The sequence below is a fragment of the Cupressus sempervirens genome, chromosome 5 (assembly GCF_028749045.1).
Source record: "Cupressus sempervirens isolate cs-2001-9-10 chromosome 5, ASM2874904v1, whole genome shotgun sequence".
Classification (NCBI taxonomy): Eukaryota; Viridiplantae; Streptophyta; class Pinopsida; order Cupressales; family Cupressaceae; genus Cupressus; species Cupressus sempervirens.
Window position 1 is genome coordinate 1,039,125,642 of NC_143122.1, and position 26,043 is coordinate 1,039,151,684.

The 26,043-nt window shown below is 39.3% G+C and overlaps 1 protein-coding gene across 3 annotated transcripts in view; it reads right to left on the bottom strand.

Annotated features, from left to right (window-relative positions):
- Positions 1–25,579, bottom strand: part of LOC149559489 (HVA22-like protein k) — a 220,195-nt gene extending 194,616 nt beyond the window's left edge. Inside the window, exons 1-2 of one of the 3 annotated variants that reach the window (XM_089828407.1) lie at positions 25,320–25,579; positions 24,939–25,026 (exon numbers count right to left, since the gene is read on the bottom strand). In XM_089828407.1, coding sequence (XP_089684533.1) covers positions 24,939–24,995 — 57 coding nt within the window. In that variant the 5' untranslated portion in view covers positions 24,996–25,026; positions 25,320–25,579. Of the gene's footprint in view, positions 1–24,938; positions 25,148–25,188; positions 25,234–25,319 lie in introns of those variants that run through there. The other 2 variants (XM_089828408.1, XM_089828406.1) reach the window with 2 other exon arrangements.
- Positions 25,580–26,043: the final 464 nt, after the last annotated feature.

Genomic DNA, 26,043 nt, shown 5'->3' on the forward strand with positions numbered 1-26,043 from the left:
TGAGAGGATTCCTTGGTTTATGTGGCTTCTATCGCAGATTTGTTTGCGGATATTCGCGACATGCGGCTCCTATGACAAATTTGCTCAAAAGGGGAGCTTTTGTTTGGACAGCGAAGGCACGGGCTTGTTTTGACAGATTTAAGGAGATCATGACTTCATGCCCGGTACTAGCATTGCCCGATTTCTCGAAACCATTTGAACTTCAGTGTGATGCCTCAGGAGATGGTATTAGGGCTGTTTTGATGCAGGACAAACACCCTATTGCATATGAGAGCAGGAAACTCCGTGGGCCAAAGAAATCATTCAGCATTTACGACAAGGAGATGTTAGCTATCATGCATGCATTAGCTAAGTTCAGGCAGTATTTAGTAGGTGGTAAGTTTTGTATAAAAACTGACCACAACAGTTTGAGACATTTTCTTGGGCAGAGAGATCTCAATGATAGATAGCAAAAATGGGTAAGCTGCAGGCATAAGACTTTGATATATCATACGTTAAAGGCACTCAGAATGTTGTAGCAGACGCCTTGTCACGCAGGCCACATCTTAATGCGATGATTGAGATCTCTGAGGATTGGAAGCATTTGATTGTTGCAGAATATGTTAGAGACTCTTGGGCATCTGGGATAGCTGATGGGACAATTGTTAACACTAGGTATTCACTTGTGGATGACTTGATCATTTACAAGAGCAGGATCTTTTTAGTCCCAGGATCGAAGGTGAAACGGTCTATTATGCGGGCTCTTCATGATTCACCCATAGCTGGTCATCCCGGGTACTTTAAAACATATAGACAGGTGCGGGAACGGTTTACATGGAAAGGACTCAAGAAGGATGTATTGCAGTATGTTCATGAGTGTTCTGTTTGTCAACAGAATAAACAGGAGCACACCTTCCCAGCAGGACTCCTACAGCCACTTCCCATCCCGAGACAGAAGTGGGAATGCATATCCATGGATTTCATTACAAGGTTGCCCAAGGCTCAGGGATGCGATTGCATTTATGTGGTGGTGGATAGACTAACGAAATATGCTCACTTCTTTCCCATCACCACGACTTATACAATAGTACAGGTAGCTAAGGTATTCTTCAGAGAGGTTCTCAGGTTACATGGGATACCCCGTAGTATTGTCAGTGACAGAGATAGTAGATTCTTGAGTCATTTCTGGAGGGAGGTGTTTCGATTATGTGGCACTGAGCTCACGCCCAGTACTAGTTATCACCCACAGACTGATGGACAGATGGAGATAGTAAACAAGTGGGTGGAAGGCTACTTGAGGAATTACGTGGCTGATCAGCAGAAGGCATGGGTAAGATGGATTTATTTGTGTGAATATTGTTACAATACCACTTTTCACATGTCAATTCAGATGACACCTTTCCGAGCATTATACGGGTATGATGCACCGAGCTTTATTGACTTGCTATTGGGGGATGTCCGGGTTCCACGTGCCGGGAATTTGATTCAAGAGAGTAAAGACATTATTAGCACTCTTCGAGATAATATCGCTCGGGCACAGAATCAATATAAGCAATATGCAGATCAGAAGAGAACTGAGAGAAGCTTTGAGGTTGGTGACATGGTTTACCTCATGCTTCAGCCTTTTCGGCAATCCACTCTTAAAAGAAGTGGGTCAGAAAAGCTTAAGCCTAGATATTATGGGCCTTTCAAGATCACCAGACGAATAGGGGAATTGGCTTATGAGCTTGAGCTTCCAGCAGATAGCAAAGTGTGTAATGTGTTCCATGTGTCGCGCCTCAAAAAGGCGCTGGGACAGAATGTGGTACCTTCTACAGTATTACCTCCTTTGGATGATGAAGGGAAATTGATCTTAGTGCCGGAATTCATTTTGGAAAGTAGGGAAAAGCAGCTCCGCAGAAGGGTAATCAAAGAATATTTGGTTAAATGGAAAGATCTACCAGTTGAAGATGCCACTTGGGAAAATGAAACAATTTTGCAGCATCCAGCTTTGAGATTGCTTGAGGACAAGCAATTTCAGGAAGGGTGGACTGTCATGTCCCCTTTCTAGCAACATAACTTCTACCGGGGATTTGCCTATCATTGACTCTCGTAGGCAAATGAGTTTGGAAAGAGAGTCATTCTGTTGACAGATGATTACATTCTTGCTCTCAGAAAGTTATTATCCAGTAAGTGGGGCCTACTTGTTTAATGTCGAATTGAGATTGTACTTTAACTTTATAAAGTTATTTATTTAATTTTATAAAGTTAATTAATAATAAAATACATTATAATAAGTTATTATAATAAGTTGTTCTGGAAGTTTCCAGCGACTTCTCAAAAAGTGAATAAATAGAGGACAAGAGGCACCCATTTGCACAAGCGGTTTTGTGGACTCTACTTCTTCTTCAGTTGGAGCAATTTGTAGTCATTTGGTCTGCAAATTCTCAATTTATCTTTGGGAACGAAAACTCCCATTGATAAGCAATTTTGAGGGTGTGAGATATCACCCGAATTATTGCAAAACGGGAGGTGGCGTTACAGTCATCTCATCAGGGCTTAAATCTGCGACCTAAGGCCAAGTAGGAGATTTCTTGACTTGAAGGAATAAATCGCCATCCTTCAAGTAATTGTAAGATGGGTAAAATTCGTAGTGGAAGCCAAAATATCGATTAGAACCAGACAAGAGTCTGATATGCATTTCAAATCAAGGGGTGGAATTACAGTCCATAGACGGAATTACAAACAGATTTCTTCTGCTAACAAATGAGTGCGGGCCAACTGATTTCCGGCGTTTCATGATTATCCAAGTCGCAGGTCCGTGGGTTAATTTGAAGGGTCGAAGATCGGCGGGTGCTTAAATCGTTCCTTGCAAAGGATTATAGGCGAGTTCCGGGCCAGACAGGAGATACTTTGCCATGCGACTTAAGACTCAAGACGTTATAATGTGCAAGACAGCAACCACGACCCCAGTCAGGATCAATATTGACGGGTGATCGAGGGCATTTTTGCAAGTCTGGACATTTTCACAGCGGGTTACACATTATATAATACGTCTATTAAAATTCCGCCGCAGGAACCAGACATTGCTTGATTCAATATCTACTGTCGACTCCATGCAAATTCGGCACTTATATCTGTCCAAGTTCCAAATGTCTATTATGTGTTTTTGCTAATGTAATGTCAGGATTATATATATTGATGAATGAAGAAAATATTGCAGACTGCTTATTACATGCATTTGCCTTGATTATTAAATTATTTTTCTATGTATAACAGAGTTAGACTTTAATCCCAATTTCATAGATTTGCTTATTTAGTCAAAGTATTTAACAAAATTCCCTAGTATAATATCAGATTTGATTCGCAAGGGTCACTACACACATTGAAGGGAGAGATTGCAGCTGATAGAGAGCACATTGAGATATATCAATGGGGGAGAATGATTGATGAAGAGGATTTGAAAAGAAAGGTTAACAGTCTTTTACTGTTGATATTTTTGGAACTAGACGTTTTTCATCTATGTTGCCATCAACGCCAAAGGGGGAGATTGTTGGAAGCATGAATGCTGATGATACTTCTATGGGGGAGTATTATAAAAACATGATTAGATCATTATCATGATGATATGTTACATTCATGACTTAGTTTGTCATTGATGCCAACATAGCAATTTTTTGTGCTATCTGACTGAAGAACAGCAGTAAAGATCAAGTTGGTAGGGATAGATAGTTGAGCATTTTCACTAAGAGAGGTTAAAGGAAGACAATACTAAGTGTCTAGTATACGCAACTAACCTCGGAAACATAAGATAGTAAGTCTAGAAGAAGTTATGCAAGTTTCGGTGAAGACTGTTCTAAAATAGAGTTTACAGAAGTATGCTCTGGTAAACTTGTTATATCTCTTAGCAAAGTTGTTATTCTAAGAAGCCAAAGTTAAAGATGTGAAGAAGACATTCTAGAGATGATGTAGCTAAGCTTGCTCATCATAATGTTATGCATATGGAAAGTTATTCAAGTTACAAGGTGAAAAATTAATGTTATCGCTAAGTGTAACGTGTTCTTAATGAGGTCCTATAATAATGAATTGAGGTGTAATAGCCGACTCAGGGAATTGTTCTATGGATTTGGTATAAAGGAAGGACATTTTCCTTTATCATGTATAGAATGGATGAATGATTGTAAGAAGCACGAAGAGCAGAATGGGAAGATAAGCAAAGCGGAGCGATGGTGAGGAAAACTTCGTTGTTGAGCTTTTATTTTGAGATTCGAAGTTTGATATTTGGATTCAAGGTTCGTGACCTAGTCTTCAAGGTCTAACAGTGATTGGTTTAATTGACAAGATAGGGGAAAGATGTTAAAGTACAGTACAAACAATTATTCTGCAAGGAATGGTCGAAAGATCAGTTGGACAATGAATTCAGTAGTCTTGCCCCAGAAGCCGTTTAGACAGTGGGTCCTTTTGCCTTCTACAACTCCTAACAGGGTTGGAATCTCCTAACAGGGATTTAAAGTCTCCTAACAGGGACTCATATGTACTAAATGTTGTAATAGACTCCTAACAGGGTCCATCCTCTAAAAAGTAATATTTATATTAGTACATCATCTTGTGGGCATCATTCCCACCTAGGTTTTCCCTCTGATCAAGGGTTTCCCTAGTTAACAAATCTGGTGTAATTGTGTATGTGCATCTTTGTATGATTGTTGTTTACTTTCATTGAATGGTTAAGATTATTTAAGGTTGATAATTATTGGATAATTGATTCAACCGCCCCCTCTCTCAGTTATCTTGGCGGACTATTATTTCTAACATGTTTCTCTTCCTGAGTCATCATTTCCTTTGCCACCTTTCTGTTTCTTAGGGTTTGTGGTCTTGATACTAGTTGTTTGCTTCCTCTTGCTTGCTCTTTTAGCTTCTCTTATGTTCTCTTCCTTATCCTTTTCAATTCAAGTTGTTGTGCTTCTTCTCATTGTGTTGTTGCCACACACTGGTAGTGTGTTATCAATAGGCATAGACAATATTAGCTCTACAACTGCTCATGCCTCTTCATTAGTTACCTCATACTAGAATGTGGTGAACCAGTGAGTTTTGGGCTTCACTGTTTCTATCATGTAGTAGTCATTACTGGCTAGAAAACATAATTCATTCTTGTATTCTTCCACTAGGACAAATGGTATTTTGTTTCTTTTTCTCATTATATCCCTAAATCTATCAAAATATCTCTTGAAGTGAATATCTTTATCACTACCTAACATCATGTATGCTTTATGAATTTGTCCACAAATGGGCTTATCAATTAGCCACATAACTTGACCTTGTCCTAGAATTTCTCTCATAAAATAGAAGAATATACATGCCAAGAGAGCCCCGAATTCGAATGGAAGTACCTTAGGATTTTCTTTAATCTTTGTCAGGTTTATTATCAGTTGTTCATGCAACCATCTGCTTAAGTCAAGTGGTGCTCCCTCGTGAATGATTTGGTAGGCTGTGTACAACTCCATAGGCACACTGTTGAATTTGCTTGAAAAGTAAAGTTTGTAAACAATTTCCATTGCAACGAATCTCATTTTAGGGTCGAGGATTTCTTCTATAGCTAATGTTCGTCCTTTTTTCTTTGTTCCTGTCTTCCTGGCCACTTCATCAAGTGTTGCCTTTCCTGAATTCACCTTTGCTACTGTGCCATTAAGTCCTGTTACCCTAAGTATAACCCTCTTTGTGATTTCATAGGGTACCCAATCTTCTTGGATGAAGTCAGAAAATTCTAACACTTAGTGCAGAGTAGTGTTTAATGGGTATCGTTTCTCCTTCATTATTCTTCCATCTTTTAGAAATGTGGAGAATATTTCATAGATTTTATCCACTTGTAGTTCCACAATTCTCACATTTGGGTATACGCTTACATCCTTTACTAGTAGAACATTTGCAGGCAATGAGGATAGTGTTGTTACCTAGTTCCTTGCATTTCCTTTCAATGAGGCGACTGTATATGTTGGTTCTAACATTTCTTCGTTGCTAACAAGCATGGGCTTGTGAATGTTGTCCACCATGATACCCTTTTGAATTTCGCTGATTTTGTTGAGTATGATCTTGTGTACTTTGCAAGTTTGGACCTAGTCTTATTCTTATGTGCGGATCGGTAAAGATATCCGCTAGTACTCAAGAGGTGAGCATTCCTTGATCAATTGCCAATCAATGAAAACATACTTATACCAAGTTTACTTTGTAATGTCAATGTGACTAGTTGGTCAACAAGGTTGTCATCGGTACTATAGGCCTATTGCACCACATATAAAGCCACTACAAGACAGACCCTTTTTCAGTTCATGAACGAACAGGAGGTTGTCGTATCTATTGAGTTCATGGTGCCAAGTCTCTGAAGAGCTATTGATAATAGGTTGGGAAATATGGAGAGTCTAAGAGAGAGACTATATAATCTCAACAAGTTGGATGAACGATGTCTGACAACACAGTGGGCAACCCAGATAGTCCAACAATGACAGAAGGTGTGGCATGACAAACACCTCAAGTGAACAAGATTTACACTCACGCAACTAGTTTTGAAATACAATGGAAAAAATGAAATTAAGTTGGACAAGTTCAAAGTGAAGTGGCAGGGGTCATATATGGTGTGAGAGGTTGGAGATAACAGAGCAATCAAATTGTGGACTTTGGACAAGAAGTGACAGACCCTGTCAATGGTTCAAAATTGAAGATCTACCACAACAGGCAAGAACTTTGGAGAGACAATCACTCATGCCCAGGTAAACAGAACAACTTAGGTAAAAATTAATAAAAAGAAAAAGGAAAAAAAAAAGAAACAACCATACCGTACATTGTGCAAGCACAATATGGATAGAAGCACAGCTTGGGAGGAAACTAAATTGTCATGCAGACCCCTCGAAACACATATTAATGTATGGTGATAGGAGGGAAAAAAAATGCCATATGAAAACACATATCCGCAACTTTTCTACGATACAAGAGTATGCAAAGGCTGTATAACAAGTGAAAAAACATTGCACATGAGATTGGAAGGAGAAAGTAAAGTCCATATGGCAAGTAACAGGTATATTCTACGACGGAGAAAGGACATAAGGGGCATACAGCAAGTTTGTTCCACTCAGTGAAGGGAACAAAGTTATGGAGTTTGCAAACAACAAAGGGGAACACTGACACTAAGACCATTCATCTCCATACTACATGGAGTCCAAAAAACTTGTGGAGAGAAGCAATTAGTATCGTCTGAGGACATCGTACAATGTGATTGTGATTGATCAAGATTATTGCTTGTTTGATATACATAACTGTACAGGGATGGCCTAGCAAAATTGAAGTCTGCTACGTTAGATGATCACCTATAGAATAGCAAGAAAAGTAACTTATAGAGAAAACAAGGTATTGCATTGGCTTGAACAAATCACAAGTATTTGGAGGGAAGTTGTAACAATTGAGATATGTAGCACCCACGCTATTGGAAAACACAAAGAGGGAATATGCAACCAATCTTCCAAACAATGTACGAGCATAGGCAACGACACAAGAGTGTGGAATGGATGTTGAAGCAAAGAGCTTGCTAGCAAAAATTATGATGGTAGCAAATGACATACCTGTTGGAAAGGATTGAAAAGATCATGAGGGAGATTGTTGGAAACGATTGAAGAGATTATACATAAAAAGTAATGAAACTGGTAAAGAATGTTCTCAATCATTGTTTTGTCATTGATGTCAAACTTGCTACTTGCAGGAATGACAATTGCTTTAGTGATCCAAATACTATCAATTGGTTGATTGACAAGGAGGAGGCAATCAATAAGATGTAACTAGTACACCTAGAGAAAGGTTGAAGTTATGATGTTGTAATAAAGTACAAGGATCAACTAAGCCATTGATGAAAAAGTGTATTGACGACATACTCTAAGACACAGAGAATGGGCACACTGGAACATATCAAAGATGTAAGGTTTTAGCTAAGTCATTTGTAAAGCCTAACTACGTCTATTAGAGAGGGAGCCAAGCAAGCTAGTAAGTGCTGAACAGATTCCTACTTGAAGCCGAGCAAGTGATCTTCAGATGCCGAGTGATCTTCAAGTGTCGAGCAGGATACAAGTGCCGAGTAACATAGAGGTGCCAAGCATCAGTAAACCAATAATGCCCAATTGCTGCATTATTTCTAGGATCGAAGATTCGTCAGATCTAAGCCGACAAGGTTGTTATCTAGAATTCTGTGAATTAAATAGAAGATAAGAGTGATGAGCTGGTGGCACAGAACACCATGTAAAACGTTTTTGGAGAATACAACTGGACTCTAGACAAAGTTTCTAGATAAGAGCAAGATATGGGGTAGATACATTGTATCCTACCTAATCCATTTGAAACCCTAAAGTTGGAGAGGGAGAATCGAGCGGCAAAGGCAATCCAGATTTCTATTTAAGGAGTAACAAGGTCACGAAGCAGAAGAGAGGAGGTCAAGCATGAAAGCATAAAGTGTTGAAGGAGGTGCTAAGGAGTAAGAGAGCACAGATACTCTGCTTCAATAGATGACCACAGATATGGTTGCATTGGTATGATGAGTAAGAAGACTTAAGGAGACGAAGCTTGAGATGACAAGCTGTCAAAGCTGAAGTGATTAAAGCCAAGCAAAAACACTGAACTGAAATGTGATCTGAAATTTGCAAAATATGTTGTAAGTTGTATCAGATCAAAAAGCTATTATTGTTACTCTCTAACAGTTGTAACAGATAGTTTAAATCCTATGAACTTAGGTTGGTTTAATAGCCATGTTATAAATCCTTTAACAGGGTGACATTCCAAGTGAATGTTCAAAAGTCCTTTGACAAGGCCCATCCCTAACAGTATGGTGAAATCCTCTAACAAGGTCACATTTAACAGTGTGTTGTAAGCCTTTAACAGTGCAGGCTTTTAATAGGGCATCACTTTAGAAGAGTGAAAATTAAGTAGCATGTTACTGGTGGTTTTTCCCAAATTGGGTTTCCACATAAATCACTGTGTCATGTGTTGATCTTGCATGTTTTATCCCTGCATATTGATTTGTTGTAATTTGCTAAAATGATTGATTTAAGTTTGGATGGATGAAAAGTTTATGGGCTCACTATAATTAGAGAAAAAGTATTATTAGGGCATTTAGACCTTGAATAACTGATTCACCCCCCCTCTCAATTATTCTAAAGAATTCTAACAATACCTCCACCCTAACCTACCCCGATGATAGAGCAATAGGAGGAAGAAGCCAGATAGGGCCACCTAGATATTGCAAGAATGGACAAAGTGAGTCAGCACATGGGCAAACAAGAGATAGGGGCCACCAAAGGTGGCAGTGCGAAGAGTCACATCCCTCCATTTAGGGACTCAATTCAGCATTTCCTAGGGGAGTTAGAGACCATGGCATCAGCAACTCAAGACATGGAAAATCGAGCTAGAGAGTTGGATACGGGATCTCTAGTTTTAGCAGTAGAGGCATTATTGAGATTCATGACTGAGGAATGCCATACAGAATTTAGTGAGTTCCTCTCAAGGCAAAGGATGGCCCAACAAAGAGATGGAGAAAAAACTGTGAGCATGGAGTAATCCACAGACTGTGATAGGACATAAGGGGCATACAATCATGATGGCAGTCTCATCAAACTGGAGCAAACTTTCAAAGACACATACTTGTAACTACAAGAAGTTACATGGTGGGCTCACAGAGTAGAAGGAGAATAGGGTACCTTACAGAAGAAAGCGTAGGAGCTTGACACTGAGTTGGCACAAGAGAAGTTTGTACGGGTAGAATGGGAAGAGAAGTTGGCCACTATGAAGAAGAACCTCATGAATGCTTTGAGTATACCTAAGGCAACTAGGGAGAAGCAGCTTATGGTGTTTTTTGTCATTTGGAAGATGATAAGTTTTGGAGGGTGATGTAGGTGACTAGTAATACTTTTGTTAGTTAAGGGAAATATAATAAATTAATTGTCTTGAAATAATGCGATGGTTGTTATCCTTAATCAACTTGGAGCACTATTTGTAGGGGAATCAAGACAATTTTGGGTGTCAATGTTGGAATTATTATATTATGAATAGAATATCATTTTGCCTAGTTAATCTTTGCTTATTCATGTTATCGATTAAAATGTAGATTGTGGCATTGTTGAATGGCTAATATTGGATGCATTGCATTATCTAATTCAAGCTAGGCATCTAACAAGGGCCAAAATCACCTTCGGGATAGAAATATCACCTTGAAAACAAAAATTACCTTTGGGACATTACATGACTTTCTCAAAATGATTACTTTCAACCTATGCTCCCCAAGTTTCTAGGACAAGGATGATAGGGGACAAGGAGATGTGTTTCCGAGACAAATTTCTTTAAGGCCATCTTTTAGGGGAGAGCAAAGGATGACTATTAAAGAATAAGGAAATGTTTTAAATAAGGAAATCTCAAATATTCATATGATAGCATTGACCAAGCACTAACAGGAACATGATAGAACCTTTGTGAGGATGGGTAATTGAATAGGAAACACAATTATATGTACATGAGCATGAGTTAATAAAGACATGCTTGACTAGTGTGTCTATTCAATTGGGATTTGTTATGGAAGTTTTCTAGAAGACTTCAAGACTACATCTTATGTTGAAAAACTAATTAACAAAGAGGAGTAATTATATAACTACTAAAAGATAACTATTTAAACATTTGATGTCCTAAAACCAGCTGCATACTTTATCAAACCAAAAAATTGGCTTAACAACCAACCTTTTGAATGATGAACACAATAATATGTATCGATCTCCATCTTAGACATGTGACCCTAGAGAAGAAGCGTGATTGCTTTCCAATAGAGGGATCCCCCATGCCCTGACATGATCATCATCAGTGCCCTCATATAGAAATGACCCCATCAGGATGGGATGTGTTCCATGTGCAAGGTGACAAGAGCTTGCAAACACCACTAAAAGTTGCAAATAAGAGATGGTGTGAGAATCAATGGGGCTTGAAAAGTTTTAACAACTACGATAAAAGCAACATGGGTTGCCTTCCATTTTCCATCACTAGAAGTAAATGTAAAACTAGAGCCTTCAGATAAATAGTTGTTTTAGGGTGAGAAAACCTTTTTGAAGTTGTACAAGGTCAAATTGAGTCAATAGTGCTACTTGGGTTATCTAGAGAGGTAGGTGGAAATGAAAAATACAAAACGATGGAGTTTCAAAGTATTGAGGATTGAGGACCAAGAATACCTAAAAAGATCATAACCAATACCATTGTCATGGAATCAAGAATTGGCAATAGGGTATACTTCATGCTTAATGAAGATAGGCAAGGGTAACTTCGCATCCCCATCTCCAAAGGGAAATATAAAGTCAGTTATGAAAAATTTAGGATAAAGATGCCAAGGATTCTTCACTTTAAGTATAAAGACAATGTAAGATATTGAGGATTAGGGATTGGTAGTACCTCTTACAAGGTAACCAAATAAGTCATGTCCAAACCTACAATCCCAATCACATAATGTGTAAATGTAAAGCATCGATTTCTGGGCATAATGTGTATCTCGTACCACATTAGCAATATTCTTGCATCTCTACCTTTAATAAAAATATGTATAGAACGTGTTACCCCCCTACTTTTTCACAATGTGCAATATTGTTGGCCAAGAGTCCTTTTAGTAAATTGAAGTTGAACTTGAAGTTTTAATCTACTTCAAGTTCAGCTCCACCCACTTTTCGTCACCCTAGCAAAGTCTTTATCCATCGGCCCGAGTCCATACTCTCGAAGTTGAAGTTGAAGTAGGAGTTGATTCAAAACTTCAAATTCAACTTCGACTTCGTGATTTTTTGACGATTGCTAGTTTTCTCGCAGGTAATGTACTAGAAATCATGAAATCATTTACGAGGCAAGAATTGGGTCCCACCCAATGGCAATCTTGAAGACGTGAAAGGCAATAATTATGACAGCTATGAAAAATCGTGCCGAAGTACGGCTGGTGTTATGGGAAAAGGTGGCGTTGAGATTTTGTGATATCATGAGATGTAAATCTACGTGCAGATTTGATGGGCATTAATTGCAAACAACCTTGCAAGTCTTGTCAGGTACAGATGACATGCTTGTTATAAATAATTTCACCCACTAATATCTATCCTGAGATTTTCAAGAAATCATTTCCTAAAATTACCCATCCAACTAGTATAATTGCTCATTTAATCATTTTCAGCTCTTGATGTCAACTGGTAAGCAAAAGAGGTGGAAGGTTAAGCTCTACCAAGAATTGTAAGTGCATTATCCTCTACTCTATCATTTTTATTGTGCCTAGTTTTTGTTTAAAGTACTTCAGTTTATCTCTATCAATCTTCCTCTTTCAAATTAAATCATGACACTTTTCCGCCCTAAGATGCCTAAGCTAGAAAAGCCATGCCTCTTGAGTTCCCTCCCCGAAATTCAGGATACTTTCCTAGAAAATAAAAACCCAATTGATATAGTCGAGCGGGCAAAAAATGTTCAGTCTGGACCCATATACCAGAAATTGGCTAGTAGTAAGCTACTCGAAGCTACCACCTTCCCATCAGCCATAGTGTCCGAAATTGATTGTTGAATGTGTAAATCATTATGACCCCAACACCAAGTGCATAAAGAAGGTTTTTGGAGAGGTGTTGATCAGGATAAACAAGGCTAGTGTCAGTTCGGCTCTACGAATTTCTCACAAAGAACCTTATGAGCCCTGGACATTTGAGGAAGCAAAACACTTGTCTAGTGATAGAAAGAAAGACTATGATTCTATTATAGCTCAAACCTGGCTTTTAAAACTGGTTAAAGGAGGCTCTAGATTGCCCAAACCCTTGACTATTGAGCATTTCATTAGAGAAATTGCAGACATTGTGCTACCCTTAAACAAAACCAAGGGTAATGACCACGCCTTCCACTGGGAGAGCTGGATGTACCTCTTTATTCAAAAAATTGTCGAAGGTGAAAAATTCATTGATTGGGCTGATTTAATAGCTGAAAATTTACATAAGTCCTGATAGTTGTGAGTAGTTTCAGCTCATTCTTTCTGTATTCCTTCTTAATCTACATTTTAGAGGCATCTAAAGAATGGGAGGGATTTCCACACATGCCCTGGACCGATGAAATGACTATCTATCAGTACTACAAAGATCTCTAGGCAACTGAATTTTCCAAATAATTCAGGAGGGTGTCGTCGGTAGATTCTGCATTCTGTAGCCCACTAGGTTATGCCGTCAGAGATTTTGTATTTGGTAGCCAACGGGTTCATGTTGTCGGTAAAGACTTTGTAGCTAACGGGTAGATTAGGATTGTTATGTAGCCAATGGACCCCTTAGGGAAGGTTTGGCGAAAAGTATTTATACCCCGTCTGGGATCATTGTAAATCATCTTATCTCATCTTATCATCAGTTATGTAATCTCTTGGCATATGCAAATAAAAGAGTACTGTTGTTGCTATTCTTGTTCATTGTCTGTGTGCATTGATTTAATTATCTATGAGGTAAACATTTGCTACCGTTGGCCTATGAACCTGGAAGGAGGAAGGAATGAAGTTTAATGCCAAATTACCTTAACAAGGATCAAAATAAGGTAAAGGGAAAAGATGGAATAAGTACTGCGCAAGAAAATTTAATTTTGGCACAGCAAGCCGAACGCAAGAGGAGGTTCCAAAAGCTTACCGACGGACACAGAAGCGCAGAAGAATTGTTGGAGGAGACTCGATAGCTGGTGGAGTTGGTGGAAGAAGCAAGGGAGGAGTTTTTGAATTTGTATTCGCCAAGGGAAGAGAATCCAGACGGAAGAGAATCGACTCGCACGGCTCAAAGTGCCGAGGGAGCACAAGCGTGGAGTGAACTCTTCGTCTGGGATACACTTCCGGAAGGGACAACTTCAGAAGATCCTTCTTCACCAAAGTTCGCAGCTGTTGAGACTGCCAGTGTGGGAGAGCAGACCATCGGTGTGGGAGTGCAGACTGTTGGTGTGGGAGAGCAGACCGCTAGTGTGAGAGTGCAAACCACCGATGTGGGAGTGAACAGTGCCAGTGTTGCAAGACCGAACAGCACCTGTGCACAAAATCCAATAGTGATGGCAAGACCAAAGTAAAAGTTGCCGAAGTTTGATGGCGATGGTACAGCCGATCCAATCTGATATTGTAAAACATGCGAAACAATTTGGAGGGCAAATGGCATAACTAATACAAACGAATGAGTTCAGCAATTTCTGGACACCTTACGAGGTGTTGCAATCAATTGGTTCACCAATGGAGATCCCCAAAACTTAACCACTTGGGACAACCTTAAGGAGTTTACTGTCGAATTCCAACTATTGCGCGATGACAATGAAATTGTCGCAGAGATATACAATACAAAATAGGGGAAGAATGAAATAGTCCGAGTCTATGCCAGGAAGCTGAAGGACTTGATCAATAAAATGGAGAATAAGTTGGCTAATGGGCTACAGGAAAGATGGTTCATTGAAGGCCTTCACCTGAAGCTGCGAAAGAAAATGAAGATCATGCCGCCATCATCATACATTGAGGTGTACAATCGGGCAATGAACTTGGAAAGTGAACAAAAGACAAAAAAAAAAGAAGAAAAGTAGCTCATCAGATTCAGATGACAACACATCTTCAGCAGAAGATAGCAATGATGATGAAAGTAGCAACAAGAAGGTCCGAGCCCTGCAAAAGGACATGATTCGTATGATGAAGGAATATAAGAACATGCAGAAAGAAACAAAGGGCAGTAAGCTATGGTGTACGGAGTATAAGACAGAAGGTCACACCAAAGGGTCCTGTCCAAAGAACCAGTTCTGCAATATTTGTCAGATCATGGGACATTCCACAAAAGAATGTCCCTTCAACATGAAAACCGAAGGACCTCAACAGGTGTTCCTGGCACAGGAGGCTTCTGCATCTAGAGGGAGCAAGAACACAAGCACGGAGGGTGCCACGTCCAAAGGATATAGGAATAATAGACGCAGGTAGAACAACAACAATGCAAACAATAACAATAACAATGGCAGCTGAAGTCGAATTCAGTATGATGCGAACGGACGGCCAATAGTTCAGTGCCAAGCATGTAATTTGTGGGGCCACTTTGCCATGATTGTACAATGGCAAACACACCAAAATTGTTATGCAGATGGTGCGGACCCGACGATCATGAAGATGCCAAGTGCATGAAGTCTGGAGCAAATTCAATCACCGTCAGGACGAACGAAGAGGAGGTGTTGGCAATCACACGGAAACAAGCAAAACTATACCCCAACCCCGTGGAAGAGAAGAAGAGGTTGGAGGAAGTACGGAAGGAAATCGTGAAAGCAACACACACGGAAACATCTCAGTTGAAAGACATTACAGGCACCTCACCAAGGAACTATGCCGAATAGAACATCGTACGACAGATACTGCAAACTAAGGTACCCATCAAAATAAGCAATCTGTTTCTCACAATGCCTCAGCTCCGATCGACACTCACAAATATCGCGCCAACTGCCAAGTTACCAGGAGAACCAAGAAGAGGGAAGGAAATTCCCGCCCGTGGAGAAGACCTAATGTTGTTAGCCCTCACATCTGGACAGCATCCGACGGTCATCGAGATGGGGATTCTCGAAAGTGTGCTGACGAACACGATTGTCGATGGAGGGTCCGGCATGAATGTCTTACTCGAGGATACCTGGAAAAGGTTGGGATAGCCGACATTGTGGCCACCTACACTCCAGTTGTTGACAGTGGACCAACATGGCATTAAACCTCTCGACGCCCTAATGGCACAACCGATGACGATTGGCACACAACCGTTCCTGCTTGACTTTGTCGTGATCCCACTAAAGAGAAAAAGATACGACACCATTCTGGGCTATAGATGGCTTATTCAAGCTAGGGTTAAACATGACTGGAAGAAAAACACTTTATCACTTGAAAGCAAAGGGAGGAAATTTGTCATTGATTTGCACACCCAAATGGTGGGGGAAGAAGCTTTGTCCTCAGATTCTGAAGCAGAAGATGAAGGGAGGCAGCGTATGAAACCAAATCAGGAGGGAGTCCTGCGGTTGGAAGGATGATCAACAGACGACGATTTGGATTCTGTCAACAGTCTTTACCACTAGCAGATAAAGGACTATGAACTCTTTCCGAGCTGTAATATGTTAACGGTGAATGAAGGTGAGAAAGAAGAGGAAAATGAATGTTTGAAGGAATATAGAGAAGTGAAAGAAGGAAAGGCGGCTATGGCTGAAGTTGAGGGGAAGAACATATGGTACGAACCCAAAAAAAGGAAAGATCCCACCGTACGACTACGCAGAAAGAAAATGTTATGACGAACCATTGATATATTAGAAAGGTGCTGGTAGCAAGGAAAACATCGCACGATCTACACAAGAAACAAAGAGAACAGGCTTAATAAAAACTTCCGCAATACAGAGTAAAGGTTCTAAAATCAAGAATACAGTTATTGACAGCAAGGGATGGCAGTTGACGAAATTGCAGGCACAATGGGCCATAGAGGTGACACAGAACAGACGCAAGGCGTGGCATGATAAACATCTGAAGCTAAACAGGTTTCAGTCGGGCCAATTGGTGTTGAAGTATGATGGACAGAATGAGATCAAACCAGGAAATTTTAAGGTCAGATGGGTTGGGCCATACCAGATTCGGGAGGTAGGCGACAATGGAGCAATAAAATTGTGGACCTTGGACGGACAAGAAGTGCCTCAGCCAGTCAATGAATCGAAGCTGAAGAGGTACCATGCTAGGAAGATTCCCTCGTCGTCGCAAGATGGCGAGTCTAGAGGAAAAATTGAGTTGTATTTTTTTATCAAAACAACAACAAAAAAAAAAAAAAAAAAAAAGTTGGAAAGAACGAAAGTGTGCCCACGGGCACACCCGTGGGCAGCGGTTGGCTTTAAGTCCCTGCGGACAAACTCCTTCGTTTGCGGCTTCACTTTCTAATCTCCCGCAGCTATCTTTTTCCTCTTCCATGGCTTTGCTTCCTCCAGGTCCGCGGACATCCTACGGCGCATCTTCTTATTCCCCGTGGATTGTCCTTTGTGCCGCAGCTTAGTCCTTTTCCGTCTGCGGATTGACTGTAAGAGCCAGTGGTTGCCGGTTATAATTCTAAAGTACTCTTGTGGATAGTCTTTTTTCCCGCAGACAGTCTTATTGTCGCTCGGATGGTCCTACTCTTCCACGGCAAGCCTTATTCCCCCACGGGTTGCCTTTGTTGCTCGCACCCCTTCAGCATTAAAAGAGAATCAACGGGAAAGGAAATAAAGTGACAGAAACCCGTATGAAAAAAGGAAATCCATATGTCAAAATAGTGGGAACATCTTCAATGCAGGGAGCCATTCCAAATTGCAGTACACCGGTGGATGCAGAGGGAGGGTGTCAAAAGGTTTTCAAAAAAAAAAATGACGACAAATTGAAGCAGTTCGGAATGAGTAACAAAGGATGCCAAAGGGAAGGGAAAACATCAGCGGTTGCTAGAAAGAGTGTGGGATCAAAAGAAAATCACAAAAATGGTGTATTCCATGCAGTTTTGTGTGGGTTTCAGAGTGCTAATTTGGTCTTGGTGGCGAGGGGCGCTGCCCTTCGACCCTGCCCTATATCGCGACAGGGAGCGCGCCCGAGGCATTGCCCCGAGACTCCGCGAGGGCGCTGCCCCTCGACCTCGTTGGGGGCAATGCCCCCTAGACCCCCAGTTGTTGCAATTATCAGTCGTGGGAAGTGTGACCAATTGATGAGACCTAGAACTACTGCAGGCATGGAGTGTCTGTGTACCAGAGGCACTTGGAGTAGGTGTTGGACGTGAAATTGTATTGGTGGATGCATAGAGAGCTCGGGAGGAGCTGATCATCGAGTTGAAGGCAGTACAACAACACTTAGCTCAAGGTACCTAGGAGTTGGAAGCAGAGAAAGCAGCACGGGTGGCTATCAAGGTCAGTGAAGGAACCAGTATTGTGTTAGCAGAGGCTACAGATGCAACGTGGGTTGAAGACCAATTTGGTGTAGGCACAGGATGAATGTGGAAGTGATCTATCTTGTTGTAGTTAGTCGATTACTATATTTTGTTTGTTAATTTGCTCAGATGTTTTGTAATTGTCGTCCGGAGATGACTTTTTCTTTTTGGGAGGGATGATGTTGTCGGTAGATTTTGCATTCTGTAGCCGACTGGGTTATGCCATCGAAGATTTTGTATTTGGTAGCCGACGGGTTCGTGTTGTCGGTAAAGACTTTGTAGCCGACGGGTAGATTAGGATTGTTATGTAGCCGACGGAACCCTTCGGGAAGGTTCGGCAAAAAGTATTTATACCCCGTCTGGGATCATTGTAAATCATCTTATCTCATCTTATAGGGAAAATGATGTTTTCCTCGGAAGGTTAGTATTTGAGCTCCAAGGACATGAAAATCACAAGTTATCAGAAGAATCAATGCAAGCCATCAAGATTTATGGCTATTTCTATATCCAGTTCCCCAAATTTACGTATCTCAGAGTTGAAGGTTTTTCTGGTGAGCCTCTCAGGTTACCACGCAATTGTGTAGACAACATTGTCTTATCTAAGATATGTAGGCAGTTTGTTTCTGTGATAGAGTCTCTTCAAAGCACCAAAAAGCCATCTTCTTTCATATTTCCCATAGAAATTGGCCATTACAGATGCTCAAACTTCAAGCAAGTTGTGTTAACAAAAACTACATTGTCATGCTTATGCCTCAGACCCTACTCTCCTAGAGAAAATTTTGATTATACGGATTTTGCTGGGGATAATTTCAAGCATGCAACTTCACTAGTTAGTCCATATTCCACATTTGGAAGATTACTAGGCTAATTGTCCTGATGAATTTGAAGTTAGAAAAAGATTGTGGTCTAGGTTGACAGTTAGCCAGATTAATATGTTTAAAGTTAATCTCAGCACCCATGGGATAACAGAAGATGAAGTTGAAACTCAAGTAACCTTGCAGCCACTTCAACTTCAAGTTCATAAGTTGGTACCAAAGGTCAGAAGGGTAACTCGCTCAAGTACTAAAAAAGCAATGCCAAGCAAAGGAAAGGACATAGTGACAGTTGATCTAGATCCTACTGAAACAAAGTCAAATCCAGAGTAGTCTCCCAATTCTCCCATGGCCGATAATACATCAAAGCCTCAAAAGTTACCTGAAAGCATTGGTATTCAATTAGGTACCCTTGCCTTAACTAAGGTTTCTCCCATGACAGGCAAAGACCCTGCCACGCCGAAGTGGCTGGAGACTTCCATCAAGAAGAAAAGAAGCTTGGTGCCCTTGTTGATACCTATTGATGACCTGGTTAGCAAGTGTTTGGGAAAGCCTTTGAAAACCAAAAAGGCTAGAATTGAATCTAGGATTAAGTTCGATAAAAGCTCAAGGCATTGGTCAGCTGAGATTGCCAAGCCACCAGAAGGCAACTCACACGAGGATCTCACTCCTCAAGATTATCAAGTATCAAGGACTGATCTTGGGAAGGGGATTCGTGCAATGGATATGAAGATTTTTGAAGCTTCAAACAAAAATATTGGAGACAGAGTCTGGAAAGATGCTCAGGATAAGCAAGATATGAAAGAAGCAATGAGGAGCATGGCACAATACATCAATGCTATCTTGTACCTAGAACCTAAGCCTCTAAATGAAATATCTGCAATTGTGGATGTATCTTATTCGGCCAATTAGCAGTTTCTCAATAATTTGCAGAAATGTAAAGTTGTTGCAAGGACATTTGAAGAATGGTTACAATATGTCTTGAGTGAAACCATGAAACAGATAAGCCTTTTGGACAAAGCTTCAAAGGAAACTGCTGCCATCATCAAAAAGGTGGAGTCCAATAACGAAGGCTTTGAAAAAGAAAGAAACAATTGGGTAAAAGTGGTGCTCTAGATAGAGGAAATCCAAGGATTTGGATTGCAAAGGTTCCAAGTTGAATGCCCTGTGGCTGGCCTGGATGATAAGACTTTATATGTGATCAAAGATTGTATCGAATGGCGGAATGAGGCACTGGTGCAGGTAGTAACTAAGATTAAAGAAATCTTAGATGGTCTCAAGCTTGTGGATGAAATAATCCAAATTGATATAAAGTGGTTCAGCAAGCATTGCACGGGTAAGGAAAATGACTCCGTAGCCCCACTGGAAGAATTAATAAATGAAGTCTAGAATAAGTTTCAAGAGATTCTAGAGAAGAAAATGATATGTAGACAGTATTTTTCAAATGTCGCTCATACTGAAGCTATGTTGATAATAAACCTGAAACATTTGGAGATGTCTGAAGAAAATGTAACAAAACTGAAGAGGGAAAAGGAAGTCTGGAAGCACAGAATTGCATATATCGGCTTACCTCATCAGTCAATTATCTCTACATTTACCACTACATATGAGACATGGAAGGCCACAAGAATCGTGACTAGTGCAGACAATTCCTCTTGAAATGGCACGTGTTCATTGGGCAGCTACATTTTGTTTCCTCCTATTTATTTCTTTTTATGCATTTCAGTTAGCACAGTGGTGTTAACTAAGAGACAATTTACTCCTGGTGGGGTAATTTTGGATAGTTATCCAGCCCTATGCCGTATAAATATGTAATAGATAATATCTAATAGGGTCCATCTCTCCGTAGACTGAGATAGAAATACTTTTGTTTTAAGGTTCTGCACTTTGAATTTTGAATAGAATATTTCTTGGATTAGCAACAAGTTGAAGTAAAATTCTATAGTTTTATGTGCTGAAGCTTTCTGATGTAGATACTATTGTCTGCTTTATGATAATTTGCATTCTTGAGGGTGTATATTATATGTGGAAGTGGAGTTATATTTTCTCTGTATTTTGGAATTATTTGTTTTAAATCTTGAAGGTTGTGGGAGGTGGAATCTATATTATTTCACTATCTATTCTTTATTTTAACATTCGACCATGTGGATGATACTGATTGTTAAAATTAAATGATTTTTCAGTATTCACATTTATCTCGTATTCATAGGATGACTTAAAGCTTTTAAGTATTTTAAGTAAAATACGCATTGGGAAGATTTTCCCTCAATAGAGAACTTGAAGATTATTTTTTCATAAAAGGTTAGTTGGACCTACAACACAAAGCAAATCTCAAGTAGAGAATTCCTTATCTGTAATTAGGAATTCAATTTGTTAGATTACAAGTATCTTCCCTTCTAAAATTGTCAAAATCTTGGAAGAAATTGTTTACTAACAGAATGAAAATTTGGAAGTTGGGGATTGTGGATGTTACAGAAAAGGTACCCAAGTAAAGGGATGATCGCAACTCGGCCCTTAAAGGTAATTTACTGTAAAGGACAAGGAGCGAGGGTTTTGGGGAAAATGATGTAGGAGCATCCAGTGGTGTAAGGGCAATCCTATATCACCAAAAAATATGCTTAGTGTTGGTTTATGTTTAATGTGTTTGTATTTATGGATACCCATTTGGGCCAAATAGAGATTTCAACTCTCCTAGTTCCACTATTAGTTTTCTAAGTTAGTGTTTTTGAGCACCTCAGGATACGTTCAGTGTAGAAAATGGGTTATTTTGTAATTGAGCCATAATTATGATGATTCAAAGAGTGTAAGTTGAAGGGATGATTGTACTTGTAATTTCAAGCACTCCAAAAAAAGAATTAGGTCAAGACACTTTACTGTTTGAAAGTTATTACAAATTAAGTTGCTCGGAGACCTCCTAAGAATGCTTCAAAGTCAGATTTGAGGAACTAAACGGCCTCAAATGGGCCCAAAAAATGGGGGATGAGTGAATCTAATCCTCAAGAATTTAGAGCAATCATAGAGCTTTTAGGAAATGTAAACGGTTCGTCAATCGGAGCCAAGGATCAAAAGTTATGCCTCCCGGAAGTTGGACTACCATTTTTGGATACTTCTAATTTTGCACCAACTTTTGATGTGTCTTCTAGAACCTTCTGCTTTGGTGGTGGATGCCAAATGGCATATTCTAAAATGTATTCCTAACCCTAAACCTAATTCGGGTTACTTAAGGTCATTTCTTGCATTGCAAAGGCAATCTTCTGGAGTTTGGGAGAAGGTACTGTGAGAAGGGTTTTTTTCCTCCAGAACCTGATTATGTTGTAAGCCCGTAGAGCATATAGTTGAGTCTGTTTTTGCTGTAATGAATGTACTAGCATATCATTTCTGATAATAAAAGTCTCATTTCCTATTGTGTTAACTTTGTCTTGGCTTGTGCCCTCATCAAAAAAGCATGATGGCAAACAATAGTCCATACCCCAACAAAGGCATATGAAAAGAGCAAGGATTGGAAGAAATGGAAATCAAGAAGAAAAACTCTGAAATTCGGACAAAGAAAAGGAATGAAGGCAGAGGAATAGATTAGAAGTATGCCTGGATGACAAACTTTGTGTAATGTTCCCGTCATAAAATAAATTATTAATTAAACTTTTGTCAATGGGCCGATTGATGTAGTATATCTCGGACCCATTTTTTTTTTAGTTTCCATACGTAAGTGTAGCTGTCGGCTATCATTGTACACCCTCGGAAAGGTTTCCCCGATGGGTATTTAAGCACGGCTTGTAGGTAGTCATTGGTATGCGATTTGGATTATTTCTTGGTACTACAAATTCCCGTTGGGATTCTCTATTGTTTGCCATTTCAGAAGTGAAAGATCTTCCCTACTTGGCTCATGCGGTTTCGGTGCGACTCAACCCTTACCCTATTCCATTGCATGTAATACTTTGCTCGGATCAGGCAAATCGGAGCACCATCTTGTGGGAAATATAAATTAAAGCATTATATGTGTTCAAATCTTCATTCTTGTTTGTATTTATTTCATGAATTCGGATCTATAAGCTTTTGGTTGCAGGACTTAGCATTCCCCTTCGATCCACACATCATCCATCGTCATGGCTTAGCACAACTTGCTGTATGTATGCCCATCACCATACCGTACAGCCATCTCGGCCTACTATACAGCCATCCACCCTTCTTGTCTCCACCAAACGACAGACACTCTACTTCACCCGCTGTACGGACTGCCACAACAACCATATCGCCCACTCCACTAGCCGTACGGCCTTCCTGTGTGCCTAATGTCTGACACCGTACGGCCTAGTGCCTCATCACGCACAATCTTATCATTCCTTTCACCCAAGGACACGTTTTCACTTCTAGGATCATCAGACTCGATTTCTAAGGTGATTACTAGATAGGTACATTACACTTTGATACCAAATAGGAATGAAGAAAATGGTGAAGTTGGGCAGAAAGGCATGCTAGGAAGGGAAACTTGGACATTCAACATGTTCCCTTATTAATTTGAACATAAAACACCACACATTTAAAAACATTTGAAACCTTTCAACTTTGAACACATGGTTGGCACATGGAGGACATCAAAGTACAACACTTAGGGTAAATTGACTAATGGAAACCCATATGGAAATTTCTCAAATCTGTTATATGTGAAGGGCAAAATGGGGTCTAAGTGCACAAATGAGTTGGAACTGAAACCAAAACTGGCCCTACAGATTTGAGTCTGAACAGAGCATATGGAAAGAATTTAATTGATTAGGGATTTATGTACGTGCCAGCATGAGGAAATCATTTCTAGCTTCTATTAAGTAATAGCCTATTATCATAACTTGTAGTAATAAATAAATTGCAAAACATGTCACTTAAATTTTGAATTCATTTCTGATACAATCACTTGGGAAACTTATACTCTAGGAAATAGACAATTGATCTAGACAATAGAGAAAATATAGGTGAAAAATGTCAAACAGTTAAACTGAATTTAGAAACTTAATATAGCAATGACTAGGAGTGGATATTAGTATCCTGACCATCTAAGAAAAAAAGGCCAAAGTGACGAATCAATTTTAGTCCAGAATTCAACAAAGTCCTCCAAAACAATGAATTCAAAAAAGGATCATGAAGAGAAGCATCCAGAATTTGTCTAATAAGCCCTTGGAAACATTGAATTCAGACGGCAATCATGAGGAACAGAGTCTGCAAATAGATACCAAGGTTAGGCTGCCTAAGAAGCTAGAGCAGCAAGCTGGACTTTATGGATAAATAATATAAGTGAAAAACAATACGATTTAGAGAAATGAGATTATCACTCTCTAGTGTTTCAATAAGAACTTTTCCTGTTTAGGGGAATAGAGAGGTTTCAGACTAGCATCTTGTTATCAACACGAATCACAATATCCAACAGACTAATATTGATACCCGTCTCAGTGGCAAGAGCAAAAGTAAGAATGCATTGTTTTATAAGAATTTGCAAAGAAGTAGGTCTGTGCAGGTTATGACGCCCTTACTTATGCTGGGGTTGCTCAAGAATGGCATAGTTGCCTTGCAGGTTGAATACAATTGGACTGAGTTGATAATTTATAACTTACATACATATCAGGTTTATGCTTCAGAATAGATTTCAAGTAAGAGTATGTCTTGAAAATCCTTAAGATGTAATTGGTTTTCACAATGGAAACAATTTCAGTGGAATTTACACTACCACAAACGGAATAGTTGTTTTAAATGACCAGCAAAACGGAATAGCAAACAAGATAGCAAACAGGGAGCAATAAGTTTTGTAGATTGTAATAGAGGTCTCAGAAGATTAGATATTTAAAATGGGTGCTTTCTCATGACAATGGTAAAAGTGCGTTATGCTGAAAAGTTTAAGTAATACAAAATTGTGCATCTAAGATTTACAACTAGATCAAATTCTCCTAATTATTTATGAGCTAAATATTTATATTGACCTCCCATAGATGTTATTATACATTCAGATCCTTCCCATAAATCCAAATTATTCCCATTGTGTACAAGATTCAAGCTGCATAAAGAGGCCTCTCAAGCAGCTGCAGATAATTAGCAAGGGACGTTGTATATATTGAAAGATGACATTAGATATTTCTAATTTTAATTAGAACCAAACACAACGAACTAATGGCAAGAGATTATGCTGCATGCGAGTTCACTATTTTGAATCAAAAGGCGCGGAGATACTCACCAGGGCAGAATGGGCTGTAAGAAATGGTACAATCCTTAACCACAGTTGCCACAGCATATCAGGACTCCATAGTGATGGAGGTGTTGTGCTAAGTTCCCAAATCATACGAGGCAATGTGAAGTTCCCAAAATTAGACATGCTAAAAATTTGTAAAATCTAAAAATGCAATCCTGCCAAATTCAATGCCTGTTTACAGAACCACTATCTAAAAATGCAATTACTATAAATATGGGTTTTAAGCCAAAATTACTTGGATTACAAGGATTGCATAGATGCTCTTAAACATTTTGAATACTAATAAAGGCTTTTACAAACGGGTGACGTTGGATTTTATCAAATTAGAAGAACAAATGAGCTACAAAGGTTTAAAAATGCGTATACCCTTAAGCAGAGTTTTTTCCCGGAAGACTCAAACTGATTTGCATATTTGAAAGTGGGTATCGAAAACGTTTTCGGATTTTTTTAACTTGCTGGGAACAAAAGTTTTCGGCGCACTCTAGACCAAAAGAAACCCGCCATGATCGAAGTGTTTCGAATATACAAAACTTCGAGTGCTTTGCTTCCTCTGCAGTTTTTGTAACTGCATGCATTCTGCAGAGAATTTGAGGTGGCATCAAGTTCAATCTTTAATCCTTGCTTTCAAGTTAAAAATACGTGGGCTATGTGCTTTATTTCAGAAAGGGGTGTCATAGCATCTTTACATTATGGTACCAGTAGCATATCTAAATTTTAATTGATTTTTTTTTGTAAAATAAGCTAAGAGATAGAACATATATATAATTTTCATAATTGACATTATAAAATTTAAAATATTAGTAAAAAGATAAATTATTGTAAAATTGAGACCATAGTTGATTTTATTTTTTGATGAATAGTGACCACAATTGATTTTGACAAATTTTCTTTTTTTTTAAAAAATTTCAAAACAAGACTTATTTATTATGCACATTCTATATTTCTTTGAAGAAATGTAAATTAAATTTAAAAAATAATAAAGAAGAATTTTTATAAATCCTCAATAGTTCAGCCCCTGCCCGTCTTGCCCCCTGCTCCTGCAAAAAAAAAAGGCTTCTAATGTCTAAACAAAATGTCAAAGGAAAGTCTA